This window comes from Pipistrellus kuhlii, unplaced genomic scaffold, assembly GCF_014108245.1.
Source record: "Pipistrellus kuhlii isolate mPipKuh1 unplaced genomic scaffold, mPipKuh1.p scaffold_m20_p_37, whole genome shotgun sequence".
NCBI lineage: Eukaryota > Metazoa > Chordata > Mammalia > Chiroptera > Vespertilionidae > Pipistrellus > Pipistrellus kuhlii.
Window position 1 is genome coordinate 907,814 of NW_023425537.1, and position 24,806 is coordinate 932,619.

The 24,806-nt window shown below is 58.9% G+C and overlaps 1 protein-coding gene across 4 annotated transcripts in view; it reads left to right on the top strand.

The window, feature by feature from the left end:
- The window catches only part of SLC39A11 (solute carrier family 39 member 11), a 142,835-nt gene extending 129,512 nt beyond the window's left edge, over positions 1 to 13,323 (top strand). For all 4 annotated transcript variants that reach the window (XM_036407644.2, XM_036407648.2, XM_036407645.2 and 1 more), the window contains 3 exons: positions 10,567 to 10,665; positions 10,825 to 10,983; positions 11,627 to 13,323. In XM_036407644.2, the coding sequence (XP_036263537.1) occupies positions 10,567 to 10,665; positions 10,825 to 10,983; positions 11,627 to 11,705 (337 nt within the window). In that variant the 3' untranslated portion in view covers positions 11,706 to 13,323. The remainder of the gene's footprint in view (positions 1 to 10,566; positions 10,666 to 10,824; positions 10,984 to 11,626) is intronic.
- Positions 13,324 to 24,806: the final 11,483 nt, after the last annotated feature.

Here is a 24,806-nt window from a genome sequence, read left to right on the forward strand (position 1 = left end):
GGGCAGGTGACGGCTGCCCGCCTCTCTGCTCAGAGGGGAAGGTCTCCTGTCCTGGCTGGTTGGCTCCCTGGCACTTGCCGCGCACTTTTACGATGTGTTACTGGCTCACAAACCGTCTGCCTGTCCCACAGGCCCGGCAGGGCCTCCAGGCCACGAGCCGGACGCTCACACCATCAACTTTACCGAGATGTGGTGGCGTGACCTCTGGCACCGTGAGTGCAGGGGGGCGGGTCACGGAACCCAGGCTCTGCCTGGTGAGCTGTCCGGGATCCTGACAGATCCTTTGGGTGTCGCCAGCGGATCATCTCGAGCTGTTAACGAGCCCGGGAAATAGCCCTGTGGGTCCTCGGGGGCCAAACAAGAGCAGCAAACCCTCCTTGTGAGTCACTGCAAACATTTGCCCTCGAAAGCCTGACTGTGCAATCTGCTGAGCCCTCCGATCGCACTACCCGCGGGACCAGAGGGCCCCAGCAGCAGTCAGATTGCAGTGTTAGAACCATTGGGCAGGGGGATCCCCCGCTTTAGCCTGGGAAGCGCCCCAATCTGCCCGAACACCGCAAGGACCCCTGGGCTCCGTCGTCTCAGAGAGAATGCTGGGGTGGGGTGCAGATTCTCTGGGCGCTCTGGGGGGGCTTGGCTTCTCCTAGCTTGTCTCACTCTCGGCTGCTCTTTGGGTTCTTGGCAACATGTTGACCTCGATAGGATTTCCACCCGATGCACCTCCGCCTCAGCGGGAGGGCTGACGGCTGTTGGTGAAGATTCTGTCCTTAAACTATGATGGAGCTGCAGACGAGAAGCGATCATGGGGAGTGTCTGCCCTCCTCGAGTCCTTCCTGCCAGCCAGGACCCAGCGAGCCCTCGCTCCACGGGAGGCCAGCCTGGGTCTCTTGACAACAGCTGCTTGCACCGAATGGGGATGGAGGGGCAGCCCGGGCCTTACGCAGGGGCCGCCGATGACTTGGGCACCGGGTAGATGTTCAGTCGGAGGGTCGAGCGCCCACCCCTTCCCGGACCGCCCGCCGTCGGTGCAGAATAAACGTGGAAAAGCTCATGCAGAGACCGAGCAAGAGTCCCCCTCGCAGGTGCTGGTCCCGCAGAGGGGCGGGCAGGCAGGCGTTTTAGTTGTGTTGTGTTGTGCTGGCGTTGTGTTTGTGTTTTAGAAACAGTGTGTGCCTCCAGGGAAGGCTGTAGGGGCTCTGAGGTCCTGCCTTCCTGTGTCTCGCTCTGCCGCCTCACCTGCACCCTGAGGAGAGGTCTAGGGAATGACGAGGAAGGAAGGCCCGGGGTCTCCACCCACCTTCCTGCTCTCCAAGGAGCCTCAGCCATCACGCCGGTGGCATCACTGGCCGAGAGGCTGCCAGTGGGTAGCACCCCATTTTCCGTAGGAATCCCCCCATTCCCCTGCACGCTCTCGCCCTCCTGGTGGCCTATCCTTGCTCGCTGTAGAGATAGCGGCGTGTTCAGAGCCCCTGAAACGTGTTTCATTTGCAAAGGAGTAGCGATCCCTCTCTGCCCTGGGAGCCCAGGGGCATGTAGACAACAGACTGCAGACAGACAGACTGCAGATGGACAGACTGGAGACGACGGGCCGCTCTCCCCCCAGCTCAGGAGGAAGGGAGCACGTGAGATCTCACGAGCCAACAGCGGAGGCTTCTCGGCAGAGCCCAGAGCTCCTGCAGGAGGAGGAGCAGGTGGTGCCGGCTTTGAACTCGGCCCACGTGCCCCAGGTGCAAAGGGAGGTGCAGTTCCTTCCCTGAGGGCATGGGGGCAGCATCCCCCGAGTTTTGCGTTGGCCCGGAGCCAGGCAGAGAGCGATGGGCCCGGGGCTGCCGTCCAGGGCTATTGGGGGCGCGGGGCGCTCAGCAGCGAGGCCCCCCGCCTCTCCCATCGGGCCCAGAGGTGGTTTTGCGGGTGGAAAAGAAAGGGGCCTTTCTCCCCGCCTCCTGTAGCCCGCCCCGTGCTTTCCGCTGAGCGGCCGTTTCGGCGTTTCCTCCCGGAGCGGTGGCTTTATGCTGTCCAGATGTGCGCCGTGTGGCGGTCCTGTGTCAGGGCGTTCCAGATGTGCACAGCGGGGAAATGAGCTCGGCAGAGGCAGGCAGGGCCTGTCTCCGGCCCTGGGAATCTGGCGAGGCTACAATGGGCTCGTGTGGGGATCCCAGCGAGCTCCGTGAACCTCCTGATTCCACAGCCGAGGACACTGAGGCCCGGGGTGTGTGAATGCTCCCCGCTGACGGACGGCCCGCAGCTGGGAGCAGCGAAGACACCAGCTTTGCTGGAATTCCCGGAGTTCCAGCGCCCTGTGCGCCTGGCCCTCTTCCAGGTGCCTGGGCCACGTTGGTGAGAAAACAAAAGATTCCTAGCTTGTTCTGATGGGGAAAGAACGAGCAATAAACACGAAAATGGGCACTTTATATAGTAGGCTGGCACTTAGGAATTGCTATAAAAGAACAGAAGGGGGAGGTAAATGAGGAGGTGGAGGAAGAGCAGGGAGGGAGGAGATGAAACTAAGGGTTAAGGGGGATGGCACTGCGGTGGTGGCTTACCATTCTAGCTAAGTGAGTGAGGGCAGATTTCATTGAGAAAGTGACTATCTTAGTCACCTGTCGTAGAACAAAAGAGCTCAAAGTTCAATGGCCTCAACCAGTAAGCCTTCCCTCACGTTGTTTGTGGGAGAGGAGCTCACGAGCGGCTCTGCGGAGGGCCCCTGCTCAGGGTCTCTCTGGAGATCAGCTGGGGAGGCCGTCATCTGAAGGCCCGACTGGGGCTGGAGGACCCGCCCCCAAGGTGGTGCCTCCCATGGCCATTGGCTAGAGGCTTCGGCTCCTTGTTGCTTGGGTACCTTCTCCCCCCAGAGTACATGGTCCAGGGGGACAGACAGCAGTCCCCGTGTCTTCCATGACCCAGCCTAGTCTTGAAAGAGGGGAAGAAGCAAGCCACGCAGAACCCAGAAGGACTGCTCCGGGGGAAATGCCCTCGGGTGGGAGGGACAGCAGTGTTCATGGGAGAGCATGGAGGCCTGAGGGAGGGACCGGAGGTCACTGCCGGCCAGGGGAAGGCCATGAGCACAGAAGCAGCACAGCGGACAGGACGGCTGTGCCGAGAATAGACCGCAGGGCAAGGCGAGAAGCCAGGAGACGGGGCAGGAGGCCTTCACGGAGAAGCAGGCGGGAGATGGGGAGGCTCCCACTTGCCCATGGCGAGGGAGGAGTTAGGGAACACCTGGATTCTGGAGCAATTAAAAAAAAAAAAACCACACACACACACACACACACATGTTTTTATTGATTTCAGAGAGAGGAAGGGAGAGGAAGAAAGAGAGAGAAACATTAGTGATGAGAGAGAATCACTCCAAAATTGGGATCGAGCCCACAACCCAGGCATGTGGCCTGACCAGAATCGAACTGTGACCTCCTGGTTGATAGGTCAACAGTGCTCATCCCCTGAGCCACGCCGGCCAGGCCGGGCCCCTTTTGAGGTGAGATCCACAGGATCCCGTCGCATTGCGGAGGCGTGATGGAGGGAGTAGCCACCGAGGGTGGCCCCACAGCTCACAGCCCTCCCTCGCAGGCTGCCCCTCCTCCCGCCTCCCGTGGTTTTGCGGGGAGAGCTGGGGGGAGGGGCCGGCTGTGCTCTCCCTCCCCCGCCCTCTGCAGGCCTGTGGCTCCCTCCGCCCAGGGGGAAGGCTCGCATGCCTCCTGAGGCGTGAGGGCAGCAGTAAGTGTTTATGACGGCACTTAATGCTCTTCAGAAGAAAGTGCCGGGAAATTTTCTGGTGGTTGGCAGTGGTATTTCGCTGGAGAAGGAAATGTTTTTGTGGCAGCCCCTCCCCCTGAAGCGTCGATTCTGCAGATGGACGGGCTGTGGCGCTCAGCAAAGAAGGAACAGGAACGGGTGAAAGAAGATATCGGGGGAGGGGGGACAGGGGGAAAGGGAAGGAGCGAACTTAGGGATCCTGAGTACATGCCCTACGCAGAACGCCAAACCTGTGGTGGAAGGGGAAACCACCCACAGGCCAGTGTGCAGGCGATGAGAACGCAAAGCCCTCCTCATCCGCACCCTGCCGTGACCCTCTGGCTGGCTGTGTGAGCTCCAGGCAGGCCCGGCCCGGCCCGCTGTGCCTGAGAAGTGAGGGGGGGGGGGGGGGGGGGGTCCCCGGGACAGGGCCCTGCAGGGCAGGGAGGAGCAGGAGGCCCGGGTGGGGCTCTGGGGCCGCCAGCCATGTTCCGTTTTTTGATCTGGGCGTGAGTTTTGTGAAATGGGTCAGGTTTCTGAAAATTCACCAGGTACAACCCTTAGGGTCTGAGCCCTCCTCTGCTCAGCATTCAGCTGCAGTACGACACCTTCCTTAAGAGTCAGGGGCAAGTTATTCTTTCCCCCAAAGGTGAGCCGACCCAGGCAGGACCTGATTCCCACCTTTAGAGATTCCTTGTCTGCTCAAAGGCATTGTTTTTAAAATGCCGAATACCTTGCCCGGTCGGTGTGGCTCAGTGGTTCAGCTTTGAGCTATGAACCAGGAGGTCCCAGTTCATTGCCTGGCCAGGGCACATGCTGGTTTGCGGGGTCAGTCCCCAGGGCAGTGTGCAGGAGGGAGCAGGTCAGTGATTCTCACTCATCATTGATGTTTCTCTCTCTCTCTCCCTCTCCCTTCCTTTCTCTTTAAAACCAATAAAGACATCTTTTTAAAAATGCCAAATACCTTACAGAGAAATAACCAGCAAGTTGTTGCCATGGGCCATGGGCACGCATCTCAGCCAGTGGACGGGGGGCGTAGCTTAGCCCTGCCTCCTCGGGCCTCTGTGTGAAGAGTCACACCACGGTGACTGCTGTGTCTGTTTCACTCGGAATTGTGTCTCTGAGGGGCCTCGTTCACTCTCATCGCTGGACACAGGGTTCCATTGTGCGAATGGAACTCGGTTTATTCATTCGTCGGTCTGCGGGCATTTGCTTAGCTAACGCGAACAGCGCTTCCCTGACCTCCTAGTGTGCGTCTTCTCACAGCTACGCACGCAGGAAGCACGTTGCTCTCGGGTGGACACCCCCCGGGGCCTTGTACATCACACAGGCAGCCTCACCCCGGGGCTCTCAAGGGGAACCCAGTAGGCAGAGGCCCCCAGGACACCCCATGGGAGTCAGACCCAGGCGTACCTGGGAGGCTCTCCACCTCTGCAGGGGGAGGCAGCAGCGAGGGCCTGAGTCACCCTCAGACACAGCCGCCCTGTGCCTTCCTGGGCGGGCCCCGCCCACTCGGAGGGAGGGTGGCAGACCGAAGGGAGCCCGTGGGCCATCTCCTCTCTCCCGCCTGTGGGCCGGGGGAGGATCCCCTGCGTGCCAGGCCGGGCCCACTGAGCAGGTGGGGCAGGCCGCCCTTCGGGGAACGTCCAGCCCCTTCCCACCTGCCGGCTCATCAGACGCCTCCCCGGGCCGCCAAGTGGGAAGCCGGTGATGTCATCGCCAAGCCCCAACAATCGGGCCTTTCACGGCAGCACGATAACAATCAAAACAGTGTGTCGGGGCCCGCCACGCAAGAACGCACACGCCGGCCCGTCCGCAGGGAGGATCTGAAGGCGGTGAGCGGCCCGCCAGGAGCACGCTGTCTCCTTTCGCCATCCCCCGGCCCGAGAACACAGCCCGGAGAGCGGGCCTGCGCGCAGGGACGCCCACTCGCCAGTTCTCTGAGGAACCAGGATGCTGTCCAGCGCCTCCCGGGGGCTCCTCACCTCCAACCCCAGAGCTGGCCCCAGAGCTGACCCTGCGCGGAGCAGTACTCTGCGGCTGGGGTTCGAGCAGGAGTGTCCCGTTGCAAAGCTCCAGGGGGCGCCGTTCGCAGACAGGACGTGCGAGGAGCGCCCCGGAGTGCGCAGTGCTGGGGCTCCGAGGCTGCGGCCTTCAGAGTGAGGGAGCAGACGGTTGTGTTGATCTTGACCCCCAGGACCCGGTCTTGCCACAGCCAAGCTACCGGGCAGGCCCAGCTCCCTGGAGCCTGGAAATTCTCGGTGAGCTGCGTGAGAGCGATGTCTTCCTTGCCTGGAGGGGAAGTTTCTGGAGTTTGGATGTTTGCCCAGAGAGCAAAGTCACCTGCTTAGCCTGGGGGGGGTTCTCAGCCAGGGCGGTTTGACCCCACAAGTCCTCGTGGGCCCTGTCAGCTGGAAGGAGGCGACTGGCAAGGGGCAGTCAAGGGGCCCCAGTGAGTGTGTGGGTGTGGGTGTGGGTGTGTGTGCGTGTTAAGGAAATCTGTGAAAGTGGAGAGGATGGAAAAGCCATGGTCCCGCCCTCGCTGGGTGTGTGTGTGTGTCTAGTGGGTGGAGCCGAAGATGCTGCTAAGCTTCCCTCCCGGGACAAAGAGGGACCGGCCCCAAATGCCAGGAGCGCCAGGCGGAAAAGCCCTGCGTAGGGGAGGTGCCCAACCCCGTGGACGCTGGGGCTTCTGGTTCCCATTCTCCCTCGGCTCTCCTTGCCCCCAAGGGGCCGGGCCCTCCACTCCCTGGCTGAGCGGCCTGAGGCAGCGCTGCCTGTCCGAGGGGGATGCGAGCCGGTGGCCGGCTCTCTGGGACGGCGTGAGGGCTCTGTGCGAAGCCCTGGGAGCCGAAGCTGGAGAGTCGTGGTTAAGAGTCCCCGCTGTCACTTCGTGGCCGGGTGACCTTGAGACGAGTCACTGAACCTCCCTGGGCACCACCTTTCCCGTCTGTAAAATGGGGTGATGCGGCAGAAAGCACTGGGGGTGCAGGAAGCACACGGTGGCCACACGTGAAGTGGGCGGGACCTCTTTTAACAGCGTCTGCGTGGCTTCCAGGAAGGTGCGAGCGTCCTCTGTGGCAAATCAGAATCCCGGCCCGGGGTTCCCTCTGCATGTCCTGGGCTCCTGGGTGCCCCCGGGGTGACCGAGGGGGACTCCCGGGCTCACCACGGAGCGCCCAGTGTCCCGGCCGAACCTGGGCACCCGAGTTCCCATCACAAAGCTCAAGCAGCACTCACTCGGGGACTAAGTTCATTTCCTGGAACGGCAGGAAGGGGCCCTGAGTCGGGGCAGGTGCAGCACCATCCTCATCCTCATCCTCATCCCCTTGGTGAGGTCTTCGGTCCCTGGTGACCGGCGTGTGTAGCCAGGGCTGGGGGCTCTGGGTTTAATTCATGGCCCGGAGTTGACGCCAGTGGGATGGGGTGCAGAGGGGGTGGGGGACTGAGCCCTTCCAGCGGGTCGCCCCTAACAGATGCACAGCATGGAGCAGAGCAAGGGGCCCCGGTGAGTGAGTGTGTGTGTGTGTGTGTGTGTGTGTGTTAAGGGATATCTGTGAAGGTGGAGAGGATGAAAAGCCATGATCCAGCCCTCGCTGGGTGTGTGTGTGTGTGTGTGCATGTATATGTGTATGTGTAAGCGGTGTGTGGTAAGGGGTATCTGTGAAGGTGGAGAGGATGGAAAAGCCATGGTCCAGCCCTCGATGGGTGTGTGTATGTGTGTGTGTGTGCATGTGTGTGTGTTAAGGGGTATCTGTGAAGGTGGAGAGGATGGAAAAGCCATGGTCCAGCCCTTGCTGGGTGTGTGTGTGTGTGTGTGCATGTGTATGTGTGTGTGTGTGTAAGCGTGTGTGTTAAGGGATATCTGTGAAGGTGGAGAGGATGGAAAAGCCATGGTCCAGCCCTCGCTGTCGGGGCTGACGGAGCCAGGAGCCCCCAGAAGAGAGCCCATGACCACCCGGCGAGGCGGCGCCCTAGAGCGGCCTGGCAGCACCCCAAGGGCGGGCCCCGGCTGGGCTGGACGCCCCGTGCCGGGCCGGGCAGGGCAGGGCAGGGCAGCCAGGCGTGCCGGACAGAAGAATGGCGCTCCTGTGCCGCTTATCAGGACGGTGGCTCCGGCAGGATGTGGCGGGGCTTCCCCAGCCCGCCCGGCGGCCGGCTGCAGCAGCGCCCCATCATGGCGAGGACTTTGGCCGGGGAGCCCCCCCTTGACTCGCTGGTGACACTGGGCTGGCGGCTCTCCAAGGTCAGGCTGTGGTAAGGCATGAGGACAGGAAGCCAGGTGGCGGCCGTGGACAGCGAGCCACCAAGTGCTGTTTCCACGCCCGACGAGGCCCCAGATCTGGTCAGACCCCCTGACCTTACTCATGGGAAGAAGCTCATGAGGTCATGGGTCCCACCTGGTCAGATCTTTCTGCAGCTGCTGAGATGTGAGGGCAGAGACCAGCAACCACACCTGCAGGCCTACTCCGTCCACCACCTGGTTTTGTAAATAAAGTTTTATTGAGACACAGCCCCACTCCCTCCCTCACGTACTGGCTGCTCTCCCACTGCAAAGGCAGAGCTGAGGAGTAGCCACAGAGACCCAGTGGCCCTCCGAGCCTAAAATACTCACAGTCGTTTCCTGTGAGGTGGCCCGTGGGTCATGGGGGAGGTCAGAGCCTGCCTGAGCCTCTCCTCGCTCAGAAATAAATGGAGAGAGCCTGGCTGGCGTGGCTCAGTGGTTGAGCATCAACTTACGAACCAGGAGGTCACGGTTCGATCCCTGGTCAGGGCACATGCCCGGGTTGTGGACTTGATCCCCAGTGTGCGGTGTGCAGGAGGCAGCCTATCAATGATTCTCTCTCAGGATGTTTCTCTCTCTCTCCCCCTCTCCCTTCTTCTCTGAAGTCAATAAAAATATATTTTAAAATAAAAAGAAGTAAACAGAGAGAGCTGTCTGAGATAAGGTGGGCGGACCTGAGGGAGCTCAGGGATCCGGGAGCCCAGGAGAGAGGCCAGCAGACGGCGGCATAGCCAGGGCCCTTCTCGGACATGCCGTGGGCCACGTGAACACGTGTCTTCTTGTCTGTCCACTGCATGTCGTGAACAGGTGTCCTCAGGGCGTGACCTTCGTCCCGGACACCAGACGTTTCCTTTATTAGAGAACCAGTAATAACTCTGCAGACGTCACCACTGCTGAGTGAGTGGTGGGTGTGGAGGGGAAGGGCGAAGCTATCGGCAGGAGACGGGATGAGAGTTCGTTAAATGAGCTCCATGTTCATCAGGCCCAGGCTCAGCGCGGGCCGGTCTTCTCCTCAGTGTCTCCTCGCCTGGCGGGCGGCCCCCAGGTCAGAGGGTCTCTTAGGAAATCATTGACCCCAGAGCCTCCGTGTGTGTGTGTGTGTGTGTGTGTGTGTGTGTGTTCGTGTATGTGTGTGTGTTCGTGTATTGTGTGTGTGTGTGTATGTGTGTGTCTGTGTGTGTGTGTGTGTGTGTGTGTGTGTGTGTCTGTCTGTCTGGGGCTCCGAGCCCCAGTGAAATGTGTGTATGGGCCAGGGGATGAAAGAAAACACAGGCTGAGGTGCAAGCCCGCAAGTAAAAAGGTTAGACTCTGAGGACGGTCCCAGTGCTCTTTGCCGGGGGGTAGGACTGGGGGGCCGTGGCCAGAGCTGGCCTAACGGGACCGTCCAGGCAGCCAGGCGTCCCTGTCCCGGGAGCCTGGCGGGTGAGCGGGCAGGAGGAAGGGGGAGCGCCCCCCTGTCGCTGAGCTGACGGGTGGATCCCCGCCGGCAGCAGAGGGACAGACATGAGCCAATGGGCCAGAAAGACAAGTGACAGCGTATGGAGCTTCCTTTTCTCCCTAGTCCTCCCCCACCCTCCGGGCCACGTGCCTCGCAGCGCCTGCCAAGTGGAACCTCTTCTCACGCCCGGGAGCTCTGTGGTGCTCAGAGGGGTCCTCCGCGGAGGGGCTGCCCACGGACCTGTGCGGCGGGGGTCGATGCCCAGGCTCCGCCTTCCCGCTGTCTTCGGACCAGCCAGTGCTTTCCCTTCTCTGAGCTCCCAGTGCGCAGGAGCGGGCTCTATACCCAGGCGCGTGCCTCTGTCCCGGGCCCCACGCTGCATTGGCGCCCGTCCGTCTCCTCCCGGGCTCCCTCCCTCTGCACTCCGATGGCTGGCCTGCGCAGGAAGCCGGCTCGCAAGGCCTGGCTCCGACCAGCTGGCCAACTCGCACGGCTCCGTGTCCTGCAGAGGTGGGAGGAGGGAGGACCGCGGGGAGCACCACCGGGGCCCCAGGACGCGCGGTGCCTGGTCCAGACCCGCACGGGGAGCCCGTGGGGAAGCGGAGCCCAGACCCAGGCCATCTGGGCCGCTGTCCGCTTCTGCGTCGGGACTCTCACGTCCCACTTCTGAAGCTGCTTCTCCATAAACTGTGATCTATCCACCCCCAGGCACTGAGGGGAAGGAACCCAAGTGTGCTGGCCTCTAAGTCGCAGCAACCATCAGTCCACTGGGTCACAGCGATCATCCCGGAGGCTCCAGGGGGCTCCTTCCACGTGACCAGCCAGGACCTGGGCTGGGAACGTTGGATGATCTGGGCAGAGCTATATAGTTAACATGGCGGAACTGGGGCCATCCTAACACTCGGGCAGCAGGGAGGGGTGGCGTATCCATGACGCCCCTCCCTCTCCTGTGCCCTCCTCCAACCCCGGGCCCTATCCTTCCTCATTCCTCTGCTGCCCCAGCTCGCACCTGGGTCGCTGGCAGCGGAGGAGGCCCTGGGCCCAGGCCGGGGCCCTGCCTGCGGGGCGTGTGGTTCCGGACGCCCCTTCACGGCTCTTCTTGGTCTTTCAGGAACCTGGCCATCGGCATCGGCATCCAGAACTTCCCTGAGGGCCTGGCGGTCAGCCTCCCCCTGCGAGGGGCTGGCTTCTCCACCTGGAGGGCCTTCTGGTGAGTGCGCCCGAGTGTCCGGTCCCAGCCGCTTCTTTCCGCCAGGCGACCCCTCTGACCCGGAAGGGAATCCGACGCTTCTGGTGGAACGCCGAGGACCTGGCAGGACCTCTGTGCGTAGCCACGCGTGCCCACCGGTGCGTGTCTGTCCTCCCTCAGGTACGGGCAGCTGAGCGGCATGGTGGAGCCCCTGGCCGGGCTCTTCGGGGCCTTTGCCGTGGTTCTGGCCGAGCCCCTCCTGCCCTACGCCCTGGCCTTCGCTGCGGGCGCCATGGTCTACGTGGTCATGGACGACATCATCCCCGAGGCGCAGATCAGGTGGGAGAGCTGCCCTTCCCCATTGGTCCTTGTCCCTGCTCCCTCCCCTGCCCCTGCCCCTACCCCTGCCCCTGCTCCTTCCCCTGTCCCTGCCCCTGCCCCCACCCCCGCCCCCGCCCCTGCCCCTCCGCTTTTTCTCCCTCCCTTCCTGCCACCTTCTGTAGATGCTCCCGGCCTGGAACTGGAACGGGAGGGAGATGGGCTTCCATGGCCTCGCTGTCTGGCTACGGACCAGGCGTCAGGGGCTTCCTCTTTGTTTATTTTGGTTTTTGTGGCGGGATGGTTTGGAGGTAGTTCACGGTCAGGTTGCATAAGATCTCCAGGAGCTTCCTGGCCACCATGCATCACTGGAGCATGGGTTCCAGAGCTGCAACGGGCGACCTTTGGCAAGTTCTTTAACGTCCCCGTGCCTCGGTTTCCCCGCCAGTAGCGTGGACATAACGGTTCCGTGGTTGTCCTGCTGCGGACAGGAGTTTCTCCGATGGCCTAGCTCGGTGTCAGCGGGCAGTGTCCGTTGTCAGTGCCGGTCGGTCCCATCGTTGATCGTGGGGTGCTCTCTGTCCGCGCTGGCCCATGCGTCCTGCGTGGGGGCGGCCCCCGGGGGGCACCGCGGTCTCACGTTTCTCCTCTCCTTCCCTCCTAGGGGGAACGGGAAGCTGGCGTCCTGGGCCTCCATCCTGGGGTTTGTGGTGATGATGTCACTGGACGTGGGCCTGGGCTAGCGCCGAGCTGCCCTCGAGCCCAGGAGAGGCTGCACAAGGACACGGACACGGACACGGACACGGACACTCCTGGCTTCCGCGGGAGCACGGACTCCTCCTTCCCGTTCGAACCTGTTTGCTTTCCCTCCTCCTCATCTCCTTACCCCATTGATTCTGATCAAAAACGGTCTGTCCTTGTCTCCCGAAGGGGAGACTGGTGTTATTTGTGGAATTCCCAGGGGTCAGCGGGACTCCCGGTTGGCCTCTGAGTGGGACTGCAGCTCAGGGACGTGTCTGCTCTCGGACCTCCAGGCGCTCTCACCAGACTCCAGGGCAGGCTCCAAGGTCACCTGCGGAAGCACGCTCCCAGGGAGAAGGCTCTGAGCACGTGCGCCTGGCAACGCGGAGCAGAGCGGCCGGGACACCTCTCCTCTGTCCTCCCGACCTGGGGCTGGAGCATCGCGGACAGAGCCACCTCCTCCTCTCGCAGGCCCAGCGGCCCCGGGAGGGTCATCCCTTCCCTGCCTCCCTGAGGGAGACCCTGAACGGGCTGGGGGCACAGACAGGGGAGAGGATCAGCTAGTCTCTCCTCTCCTCTCTCCTCTCTCTCTCTCTCTCTCTCTCTCTCTCTCTCTCTCTCTCTCTCTCTCTCTCTCTCTCCTCTCTCTCTCCCCCCACTCTCTCTGCAAAGATTGACTTTTTGAAATTGAAGGAATCGGGGAATTGCGACCGCTGCGAACACAGCCTGTGAAAAGAAGAGGCTGTAGCTCTGTTCGGAGACCTGTGTTCCGCGCGCACCGTGGTGGCCATGGTTTCCGAGTCCCCGTGACATTCATGTTGATCCGTGTAGGCGCCTTCCTTTTTCTAAGCGATTCGGGACACCCGCCAGCCGCCCGGACTCCAGCCCTTCGTTTACATGTGGGCGGAGCCCCTCGCACTCACGTAGGTGCGGGGAAGGCCTGTGGTCTCTGCGGGGAGTCCCTCTCCGCTGGCCACCGGTCACCTGGAACCTGACCGGAGCTCCGAAGCCTGGAGAGCTTTGCCGGAGTTCGGCCCAAGCGCTCAGCATGAGAAAGGAAGGACGGGGGAGAAAGAACAGAGATTATTTTTACATTTCCCTTTTTAAAGCAAGCTTCAGCTAGTCTCTGACGTGACCCTAACCAGTGACTTGAACTGGACTAGCAGCCAGTCTTTCCCCCCGTGCGCGCGGCTTCTCCAGCAGGGGAGGACGTGGCTGCCTCTGCGGCGAGGGGCCGCCGTCCTCATGGGTCACAGGCGCCCACGGGACCGAGGGGGGCGGGCCTCCCCCGAGGACACGGCTGGCGGCCCCGGCGGCCGGCGGCCAGGCGTCGTGTTGTCCACGCCTGCCCTGCCCTCTGTGTTTACATGTCCCATTGCTTCCGAGGTGAAGGAACACCCAGAGGCCAGCCTCCGGGGGCCAGTCAGTGTCCGTTCTCCCGAAGCCCCGATGATCAGACGGAAGACACGTCCAGGGGTCTGAGTGGCGAGAGGACGTGCTCCGGTGGCCGGGGCGTGTGTGTGTGCTGGTGTCTTCGTATGTCGTTTTCTACACGATGCTTCTTTCTGACGGACCAGACCTCATAACTGTGATTCAGGCCAATAAAGGGATTCTGTGTGGGCGACCCGGGCTGCGCTCAGTCCTTCTCAACGCCGCCTCTTCCCAGGGTGGTCAGTGGAAGAGCCAACTAGAACGTCGATGCTGCCCAGCCGATGTGGCTCAGTGGTTTCACACTGACCTATGAACCAGGAAGTCCCGGTTCGATTCCCGGGGTCAGGGCACAGGCCCCGGTGGAGAGCTCCATCCCCAATAAGGGGCGGGCAGGAGACAGCTGATCAGTGGTTCTCTCTCACCATTGATGTTTCTATCTCTCTCTCTCTCTCTCCTTTCCTCTCTGAAATCAACAAAAATATATTTTTAAAAATAAAATGAAAAATTAGTCCTGACATCCTCCCTGCCTGACACCCGCAGAAGCCAAGGAAAGCACTCGGAGGACAAAGGGAGTGGGAGTCCTGGTTACAGAATCCGTCAGACACCAGCGGACCAGACAAGGGACTCCGTGGAAGGCTGGGGGGCGGGGAGCTCCCAGCACCCACAGGGGAGCCAGGCTTGGAAAATCGGTTCCATCCAAGAAAGCTAGAGGATTGGGGTCACCAAGGCCCCATCACATCTCAAACTTAATGTGGTTTGGGTGCCATGGCCCCCATGGCTGGTCCCCCAGATGCTGAAGACACACCCCTCAAAGCACTGCCGCCCTGGGCACGCCCTCCACCCCATGTACATGGACCCCACACTGACCACCCCGCACCACCTCCCTCAACCCTCCTCCACTTCCATGCCATTAACCCCCTGACTGGGGAGGAAGGTGAGTGCTGGCGGGAAGTCTTACCTGCCCAGGCGGCCAGGGTGCACAAACTGGCTTCCATCCTCCTCCCCAGAGCTCTCCCCAGGCAGCGCCCGGCCACCCCTCCACCCCCAAGAAATGTGGGTGGACGTTGGGAGCAATGGGACCAGGGGCTGTTCCTTTCCCCTTTGGCATCGCGCTGTGACCACACTCATTTCCACCTCCTCTTCCCGCTCATGTGGGTCTGCCCCCACCCCCATCCCTGACCTCGCCCACCTCACCCACCCGCTCTGGCCACACAGGCTGAGCCCAGCCACCGGGCCCCAGTGTGGCCCACTGCCTGGCTGGAGGGGGTGAGAGGTGGGGGGGCGGCCTGGTACCTAGGCCGGTGAGGTCGGACTGCCTGCGCCTGCCACGCTCCAGGGTGGAGGGAGCCTCTCAGAGCCCAGGAGGGTGGGGCCGGGTGGGGCAGGGCTCCCAAAGGTGCCCTGAGCTTTGCAAGCAAGTACAGCGCCCAAGGGCCGCCTGAGAGGGACACACCCACATCCTCCCCCCTTATCACCCCCCCTCATCCTCCATAACCCCCTTGGCTAAGGTCAGGCCCGCCTGATGCCACCAAAGGACCCCGGCTTTTCGGGGCTCCCAGCCATCCCTCCCAGGTGGGCTTTGGGGATGTGAAGTGAAGGGTTTCAGGAGCGCCCTTTGGGGGAAAACCCCACAGACTTAGGCTCCATTCTTTGGACGGGGCGGGCTTTAAGGTAAGTTTGCCTCTGGTCCCCCCCGGGTGGGGCAGCTCCTCCACAGCTTCCCGCATCCTCCTTGGTGAATTCACTTTATGGTTGGTCATCCTCCTAACAGCGCAGCGGCCGGCGGCGCTGGGAGAAGCGGGGAGGCAACTCACAACGCGCCCCCCCCCCCCCCCCCCCCCCCCGCGCTCCAGTGGGCAGAGCAGCCTGGGGCATCCTCCTCCTCCTCCCAGAGGGATGCTGGCTCCAACCCCCACTCTCCTCAACCCCCCGCCCCCTCCGCCAATGAGAGCTGTGGCCAGCAGCGCCCTTGAGTCTGTCCCACCCTCATCCTTCTATTTCCCATCTGCTTTAAAAAAATGTATTTATAAATATACATATAACTGTAAAATTAGGGGGTCGTCTTATACGCTGGAAAATGTGTGTGTGTGTGTGTGTGTGTGTGTGTGTGTGTGTGTGTATAATTGATTTCAGAGAGGAAAGGAGGAGAGAGAGAGAGAGAGAGAGAGAGAGAGAGAGAGAGAGAGAGAGAGAAACATCAATGATGAGCCGAAACTGGTTTGGCTCAATGGATAGAGCGTCTGCTTGGGGACTGAAGGGACCCGGGTTCGATTCCGGTCAAGGGCATGTACCTTGGTTGCGGGCATATCCCCAGTAGGGGGTGTGCAAGAGGCAGCTGATCGATGACTCTCTCTCATCGATGTTTCTATCTCTCTCCCTTCCTCTCTGTACAAAATCAATAAAATATATTTAAAAAATTAAAAAAAATAAACATCAATGACGAGAATCACTGATCAGCATGCCCCACACTGGGGATGGAGCCCGCCACCTGATCATGTGCCCCGACCGGGAACGGAACCACGTCCTCCTGGTTTATAGGTTGATGCTCAACCACTGAGCCATGAGGGCTGGACCCAAGAACTTAAAAAAAAAAAAAAAATCCATAACTATTCAAAAGTTGTCTAGTCGCCTGCCCTTGTGTATGAAAAACAGCAACACGCCGGGACCGGTTTGGCTCAGTGGATAGAGCGTCAGCCTGCGGACTGAAAGGTCCCGGGTTCGATTCCGGTCAAGGGCATGTACCTTGGTTGCGGGCACATCCCCAGTAGGGGGTGTGCAAGAGGCAGCTGGTCGATTCTCTATCATCGACGTTTCTGACTCTCTGTCCCTCTCAATTCCTCTCTGTGTAAAATCAATAAAATATATTTAAAAAAAAAACAAAAAAAAAAACCAGCAACACACATCTTGTAGGTCCAAGTCAAGGCTTACCTCTCTGGCTTTGGGACCCAGCCTTTAGTGAAAGGGAGATGTTTCAGGTGGTCGGGTGGTGATGAGAACAGAGAACACTCTGGAAACAAAGGGTTCCTGAACCGTCTCCTTCCTAAGAGCTGGCCGCTCACCCAATAAGTTCCGTCTGTTTGGCAGGAGGGGTGGTGCAGGGGTGTGTGTGTGTGTGTGTGTGTGTGTGTGTGTGTGTGTTTAATGTAGAATCCTTAGCAACTGTAAAGCCCTTGGCAGACCTATCAGGCTGGCAGGTGCTGAAAAGTAAAACCCTCTTTTTCTAAACTGATGCCAGTTTCCCATCCTCCTCCTCACAGCTCACCCGGAGCCGCCTCTCAGCCCCTGTGGGTCCAGGCCCCGGGCACAGTGGCAGTCTGACTGGGTGAGGCAGCCACGGAGGTTACGGGGAAGGTCGGGGTTCGATCTTTGCCTCCGTGGGCTCTGTCCTCCTGAATATTCACTTCCGGGCAGAGAAAGATAAGGGGGCAGTGGGTGGGAGGTTTGGGTTGGGGTCAGAGGGGCGCTGAGGGAGAAGGAGGGAAGGAAGGAATGGGGATACAGGCTGGCACCGTTGGCACCCAGAGGGCCGGACAGCAGGGCTCGGGGAAAAGGCAGGATGAGATGAGGCCCTGACTCCGTGTCTTGGTGGAGATGACAGCGCTGATAGCGAGGCGGATTGCAATCAGTCTTGGCAGGGGCAAGTCGGGCAGGGCTTTGCGGTTTGGTAAAGTGCGGCCGACAAGTAGGGCACAGGCTCCCGGGCAAACACGCCCTTCCCTGCCGGGGCTGCCAGCACCACCCATGCCCAGGCTCCTCCCAGCTCCAGCTCAGATGCCATTTTCTCCGGTTTCCTGGTCTGGGAGGCTGGTCCCACCTGTTGGGCTCCTGTGTTTATCACCCATAGCGCCTGATGCTCTTTGCTGTGACTTCCTGGGTCGCCCCTGTCCCATGCGTTGGTCAGCGCTGACCTTCACGGAGAGTCTGGTCCTCACATAGGTACCGAGAGGGTTGGTGCCAGCCCAGGGCGGTGGGCGCTCACGTGATTTGAGAAGGAGCTCAGGCCTTGCCAAGCAAACGGGAAGATAACATGCACTCCGGGATCGAACTGGTTCTTTCTGATATCACCTCTCTGATCTCTAAGAACAAAAGCAGTCAGGGCAGGCCTGGCTGGTGTGGCTCAGTGGTTGATTGTCGCTCTCTGAACCAGAAGGTCTTGGTTCAATTCTCGGTCAAAGGCACATTCCCAGATTGTGGGCTCCATCTCCCAGTAGGGGATGGGCAGGAGGCAGCCAATCAACGATTCTCTCTCATCGTTGATGTTTCTGTCTTTCTCTCCCTTGCTCTTCTTCCCTGAAATCAATAAAAACAAAATTTAAAAAAATGTATATATTTTTTAAATAGCCTTGGCAGGTTTGACTCAGTGGATGGAGTGTGGGCCTGGGAACTGAAGGGTTCCAGGTTCGATTCCAGTCAAGGGCATATACCCAGGTTGTGGGCTCAATCCCCAGTAGGAGGTGTGCAGGAGGAAGCCAATCAATGATTCTCATCATTGATGTTTCTCTCTTTCCTTCTCTGAAATCAATAAAAAAATATTTTTTAAAAAATATAGCAAGAGGAAAGCCTCAGGGGATAGCATTTGCTTGAGCAACGTACCAGTTAATAACATTCTCCTGTGAAGAGAATGGCCTGAGCTTGTTGGAGGACTGGGTGCTCAGGGTGATTGATGCCAGCCAGCCTGCTCTGCTTCTGGTCCAGGAGTGTCTGACAGTCTTCTCTTATACCATCCCTACAGCTTTGATCGCCATGTGCCCCGAGTTTAGGAACTGGCTCCGGTCCCGTGTCCATCCTGACAAACCTTACAAGTTCACGGGGAGTCAGTGTCACGCAAGCTGCCCTGGCATCCTGCCCAAGTGGCGAGTGGTTTAGTCTCCGACTCCAGCAGGTGCTTAATCACCTTTTTTACTGTCTGGTTAAAAAACAACAGCACACAAAACCGAATCTATGTGAAAAGCAAGGCCAAATATGATCGCAGCCATTACGGTGCAGACATAAATTCTGTTTTGGTTCCTGACAGTTATTTCTGTTCCACTTTTTATTCCGGAGGATTTCGGACCCGCACTCACGTAGACAGATGGTGCGTGAACCCCCATGGACGCATCACCCAGTTCCCACAGTCCCCAACCCCTGCCAACGTGGCCCTCTCACCTCCCTCTTCCTCATTATTATTTTTTTTTGGGGGGGGGGAAGAGCATCATTTTATTCATAAGCAGGTCAGTACACATCTCAAAAAGGAAAAGACCTTGTTATGCCAAGAAAAAAAAAAAAGTGGCATTATGTAATTTACTTTAAATATTGCACGCAACTCATTCCCTTTAAACTGAGCCATGGCCTTCGGTGAAAAAAAAAGATAACATCTTACCTGATATTCTTCAGCTCAAATAGCCTGCATCACTAAGGGAATTTGTGCTTTTCTCGAAGCTCATCCATCAGCTTGTTTCATTCCCACAAAGACGTCCGTGGGGTGAGCATGGGGAGGGGGGGTCCAGGGAAGGAGACGGAACCAGCAGGAATCACAGCTCTGAATGTGCTTGTACCCATGGCCGAGGCCGCGGGTGTCAGCAGCCCCATCCTGGAGGGACAGCAGACACGAGCCTGCTCCTCTCTCTCGTCCCCTCCCCGGTGCTGGGTGACTGGTGGTCCTGTCAGTGGAGGCGGGGATGGGAGGGGGCTGACCGGGCAGAATAGGGCAGCCAGGAATGGTTTGCATGACGTGTTAAGAAATACACATGTGGCCGGTTGGTGTGATTCAATAGTTGAAGGTCAACCTATGAACCAGAAGGTCACAGTTTGATCCCCAGTCAGGGCACAGGCCTGGGTTGCGGACTTGATCCCCAGTGTGGGGCGGGCAGGAGGCAGCTGGCCCATGATTCTCCCTCATCATTGATGTTTCTTTTCTTTTTCTTTTTTCTTTTTTAAAATAATATATTTTATTGATTTTGTACAGAGAGGAAGTGAGAGAGATAGTCAGAAACATCGATGAGAGAGAGTCATCGATCAGCTGCCTCTTGCACACCCCTGATATGTCCGCAACCAAGGTACATGCCCTTGACCGGAATCGAACCCGGGTCCCTTCAGTCCCCAAGCCGACGCTCTATCCATTGAGCCAAACCGGTCTCGGCCATTGATGTTTCTTAAAAAAAGAAAGAAATGCACATAACATGGCAGCATCCATAGAGGCCACTTCTGGGTTCTCCTAGCCAGGGGTCAGCAAACCCATCAGTCCACAGAGCCAAATACCAACAGCACAACGATTGAAATTTCTTCGGAGAGCCACATTTTTTAAACTTAAACTTCCTCTAACGCCACTTTATCAAAATAGACTCGCCCAGGCAGTGGTATTTTGTAGAAGAGCCGCACTCAAGGGGCCAAAGAGCCGCATGTGGCTCGCGAGCCGCAGTTTGCCGACCACGGTCCTAGGACACGCCTTTGTCGCAAACCTCCCTTGGGAGTTTCTGCTTCCATCCCGCCTCTTCTCAGGCGGGCTCAGCCCTCTAACCAGGGTTTCCCAAACTTCTCTCACGATGAGAATCACCTGGTGGAGTTGTTAAACTACAGATTCCTGAATCCCAACTAAGAAGTGCTGAACTAGAATTTTTGGGAACATACAGGTAAAATTGTATACGACAGGGCACTAAGTTAAGTATACAGTTTTACCTATATGTTCCCAAAAATTCTCCACCCGGTGATTCTCATCAGGAGAAGTTTGGGAAACACTGTAGGTGGCGGGCCAGTGAACCAGGGGCGTGCCCTGTGCCCTGCACACGTGCCCCTCATGTTCGCCCAAGGAGCCGGAAGAGCCCTGTGCCAGCGTGAGAAAGGATTTTTTTTTTTTTTAAGCAGCTCTCGGGGCCGGTTTTAAGAAAGTATGTGTCAGAGTTTCAGGGACACCTTCTCTGGTTCCAGTTAGCTTTTTGGAATGGGAGCCCAGCCCCCCCCCCCCCCCCCCCGGGTCCCCACCCCGGGCTGAGCAGGTTGACTGACGCTTTGCGTGTCAGCGAGCGCGGCCTGCCCGGAGCCTGGGGCTGGGCTGGGGAAGGTGGATCATACGCGCATTGTGTGCAGCCAGGGCCTGACAGGCGCTGATGGATGTGGCTTCCCCGCTGATCCCCAGCCCTGGGCGGGGACAAGGGCCGCATTGTTCGGCGGGGCAGGCCTCTGCCTGCGGAGCCGCTCATTTGCCTGGCGGTGGAGACAGGTGTATCACACGCCCGGCGTGCCGGAGCGGTGCTGGCGATGAAGATCTTGGCTGGGTTCCCCGGGGCCCGGTGTGGAGGGGCAGATGTGCGGAGAGGGGCGGCCCGGTGGCTCTTCTTCCCTCTGAGCTCTGCTCCTGAGAACAGCGTCCCGTCAGGGATGGCAAAGGGGGTCCTGTCCTGGCGACTTGCCCTGTGTAGCTTGGGGGGCAGCGGGGGCACTGGGCCTCCTCACCAGGGAAGGCAGATTGGGACGTGGTTGGGCCACGGCTGAGCTCCAGGTGGGCGCCTGGGGGGGCCATTCCACGCCGCCCAGCTGGACCCACCCCAGCAGGGGGCGTTTTCCCAATCCTTCTGGTTTGTCGTAAGTGCTACAACCTATTTTTTAAAAAATTTTTAAATTTTTTAAATTTTTAAAATTTAAAAATTTGCCAAAACCGGTTTGGCTCAGTGGATAGAGTGTCGGCCTGCGAACTGAAAGGTCCCGGGTTCGGTTCCGGTCAAGGTCATGTACCTTGGTTGCGGGCACATCCCCAGTAGGGGGTGTGCAGGAGGCAGCTGATCCATGTTTCTCTCTCATCGGCGTTTCTAACTCTCTTCTCTCTTTCCCTCTCCCTTCCTCTCTGTAAAAAAAAAAAAAAATATATATATATATATATATATATATATATATATATATATATATATATATATATATTTTTTTTTTAAATATATTTTATTGATTTTACACAGAGAGGAATTGAGAGGGACAGAGAGTTAGAAACGTCAATGAGAGAGAAACATCGACCAGCTGCCTCCTGCACACCCCCCACTGGGGATGTGCCCGCAACCAAGGTACATGCCCTTGACCGGAATCGAACCTGGGACCCTTCAGTCCGCAGGCCGACGCTCTATCCACTGAGCCAAACTGGTCCCGGCTCAATAAAATATATTTAAAAAAATGAAATTTTATTCTTATTACACACCAGATAAATAAAGCTTTATAAGTCGAACCCCATGGTAACATTTTTAATGAAATTAAGCATACTCCGCCCTTCTGTTCTTCTACTATGGAGCCCTCGCAGCCCCATGAATTATGTTCCTGTCTGGAGTGAGTTAAATGGTGTTCCCCCAAACTCAGGTCAACCCAGAACCTTCGAATGTGACCGTAGAAGGGCTTTGCATGTCCCGCAGGTGGGATGGAGATGAGGTCAGATTGGATCAGAGCGGGCCCTGCTCCGAGGAGCGTGTCCATAGAGCAGACAGAATGGAGCATGCAGAGCCAGGAGGCCGAGAGAACGAAGACGGAGGCCGAGATTGGGGTGATGCCGCCACAAGGCAAGAATCTTCAGAAATCACCAGGGTTAGCGCTGCTCCTTTAGGACAGGCTGGGCGGGAAGGACTCCCACGAGTCCCTGTCACCCCCATGGGCGCCCACGCGCGCACACGCAGGCACAGCCACCTGCTGGAGGAAAGGGCTGGAAGCTTCTGCCAGCGCATCCGTGCCTGCCTTCCGAGCACACGACCCCGGGGGCCTGGGAGCTGAGCCGGGGAGAGAGAGAGCTGGGACACTGCGGTCCCCTCTTCACGTTCCGGCAGCGATCATTTCTCCGCCTCGCCCCGTCCGGGGGTGAAACTGGGCCCTGGCTGCGGCGTGGATTCCTCCGTCCGCCCACCGCCCTCCGCTTCATCCGGTCTCTCCGTATGGTACACCGCACACCCTCTCGGACAGCTGTCTCCCTCTCTGACCCTCTCTTAGATGTTCTTTTATGTAAATAAAGCGCTTAGAATCCCCCTCCTCCCACATCCTCCTCCCCCCGCCCCGCACAGAGGACGCCTAGGTAAGTGCTGGCCATCATGCGCCGTCTTACACCAGCAGGCACACCTCCCACTGACCTCGCTCTCACACGGTCTCCTCCGTCCCCCTGGCCTCATCCGCCCACCTCCCTCCCCCCCTCCGCCATTCCCAGCTCCGCAGGGTCTGCGGCTGTTTTATTGCCGGCCCATTTCCCGGCCACACAAAGGCGGCCTTTGTAGCAGGTCCTTCCAGATGCCGAGTATTTGGGAAAACATTCCGATCAGAAGAAGGTGTTTGTCCTCCCGATGCCCTCGGAAGAGGAAAGGATCCGGCATGGGGATTCGGGAGTGGCAGTCCAGCCCTCCGAGCCGGGACTCTGAGGGAAGCGGGGGAAACCATAGGTGCTTTATAGTATCTTTTCCCCGTCAGTTCACTCACCACTGAACTGATGTGCCAGCTGGGGTCCCCATTCTCTGCCCCTCTCCCGTGTGTGTGTGTGTATGTATGTGTGTGTGTGTGTGTGTGTGTGTGTGTGTGTACCTTCCAGTTAGCAGAGTTTAGTCACATTCCCCACTCATTTGACTCAGCAATCCCTGAAAAGTGCCAAGTAACCTGTAATGGCATCTCCTGCCTCTAGGGGGCTCCCTTGATCACCTTCCCAGTGATTGCTGGGAGTTCAGGAATCATTCCTACACGGGGAAACTGAGGCCCAGAGAGGTCAGCCAGCTTGCCCCAGGTCACACAGCCAGTGAGTCTGCAGTCAGGGCAGGCCTGGCATCTGGCTCCGGTGCATTGGCTCAAGGTCTCTCCTGAAGGCCCAGATCACAGGAGGGTGGGGGGCTCAAGCTTGGGATCAGGCAACCTCTCCTCAGGGAGCAGCAGGATGCCACGCGCAGGAGTGTGGGTGGGCGCGGTCTGCATGTGTGTCTTGGTGTGTCTTCACCTCCTTATGCCTTCGTCTCCTTCCTCGTCTGTAACACAGAGATGGATGGCGACCTCTAGAATCCTTAGGAGGAAGTGGTTCACGCAGCGCCTGGCACAAGTGTGATCGGTGGTGGTTCAGTGGGGGAGTTGCGTGGGCTGTTGTGTAGACACCCACTGGTACGGGTAAGTCAGCCTTTCTAATGCCAAGACCCTTTACTACAGCTCCTCGTGGTGTGGTGACCCCCAGCCATAAAACTGTTTTCGTTGCTGCTTTATAGCTGTAACGTTGCTACTGTTATGAATCGTAATGTCGATATCTGTGTTTTCCGATGGTCTTAGGCGGCCCTTAGGTTCTCAACCTGTGGATCCTTATGACTCATTAACAGGAGCAACGTTACAGCTATGAAGTAGCAACGAAAATAATGTTATGGTTGGAGGGTCACCACACCATGAGCTGTATCAAAGGGCCGCGGCGTCAGGAAGGTTGAGAACCGCTGTTAGACTGAGTCGGAGCAGATGCTGGTCTGTGTTCATTCCACTGATCAGGCCCCGGCTCTGGGCCAGGCGCACGGCTAACGTGACTCTGTGGGAATAAGCCGAGTTCTGTGGCCTGACAGCGCTTACTGGTTTACAGGGAAGGCGGAGTGATGCAGCGGTGTGGTTATTAAAGACGGCTTTCACGGAGTATCACAGACGGACGGACGGACGGACGGACGGACGGAAGGGGACGGATGGAAGGGTTGGGAGAGGCTCATGGAGGAGGAGGGTCACGCTGTGGCCCCGAGCCCCTCTCCGAGACTCCAAAATCTCTCGCTCAGAGGGACTGAGCGTGGTCCCCGCTGAGCTCTGCGACGATGGCCATGGATCCTGCCTGGGCCTTGGTGGGCGTGACCCCAGTGGGGAGGAGCTTGGCCGTGGAGTTCAATAATTAATTTGCCATGATTAAGCCCGAGACTTCTGTCTCCAGCAGCAGATAAGCTAGCAGAGAGCCAACAATGGGAGCGGGAGGGGCGCTTTGGCACACCGGTGGCAGAGGGCAGGGAGGCGGATAGGGTGTTGATAGTGGCCATCGGGGTTTATTGTGGCAATAACCTTGTCATCAGGCGCCCGGGCCTCTGGGAGGCTGGCTCCCTGCCGCGGAGGGGGAGCCCCAGCCGGTTCTTCACAGTCCGCTGGGCGCCGCGGAAGGCCGGGGTCCTCGAGGGGCAGCGGGTGACGGCTCCTGTGGGCCAGGTGGACGGGGACAGTGCAGTGTGAGGCCTGACACTCCGGCTGGTCAGCGCAGAGGGACTGAGTCCCTGGGGGAAGGGTGGAGCAGGCAGGGCTAGGCTGGACTCCAGGAAGAACTGCCCCTGTGCACCCAGCAGGGGTGCCCCCAGAGGTCACCACCCTGTCGCCACAGGGGGCGCTGTCCTTGTCCGTTTGTAGAGATGAGGACCGAGTCCGGCAGAGGTCACACACCCTGCTCACGCCCTCGGAGCTCCACAGCAGAGACTGGAACTGAACTCGCCTCTTCTTGGAGCCTCTAGGCCCAGGTGCCCAGTCTCCCCAAGTGCCACCAGTCAGATGTTTCAGCACAGTCTGAGCTCGGGAGTCTTCCTGGGTCCTCTTGTGGCATTAATCAGCTGGTGTGGCCACACACATGTCACATACACGCACACACCACACACATACATGTACAAGCATGCGGGCGCATACATCACACATGCACTTACACGTCACACCTGCTGCACATCTGCCACATGCACTCACCACACACCAACACAATCATACACCAC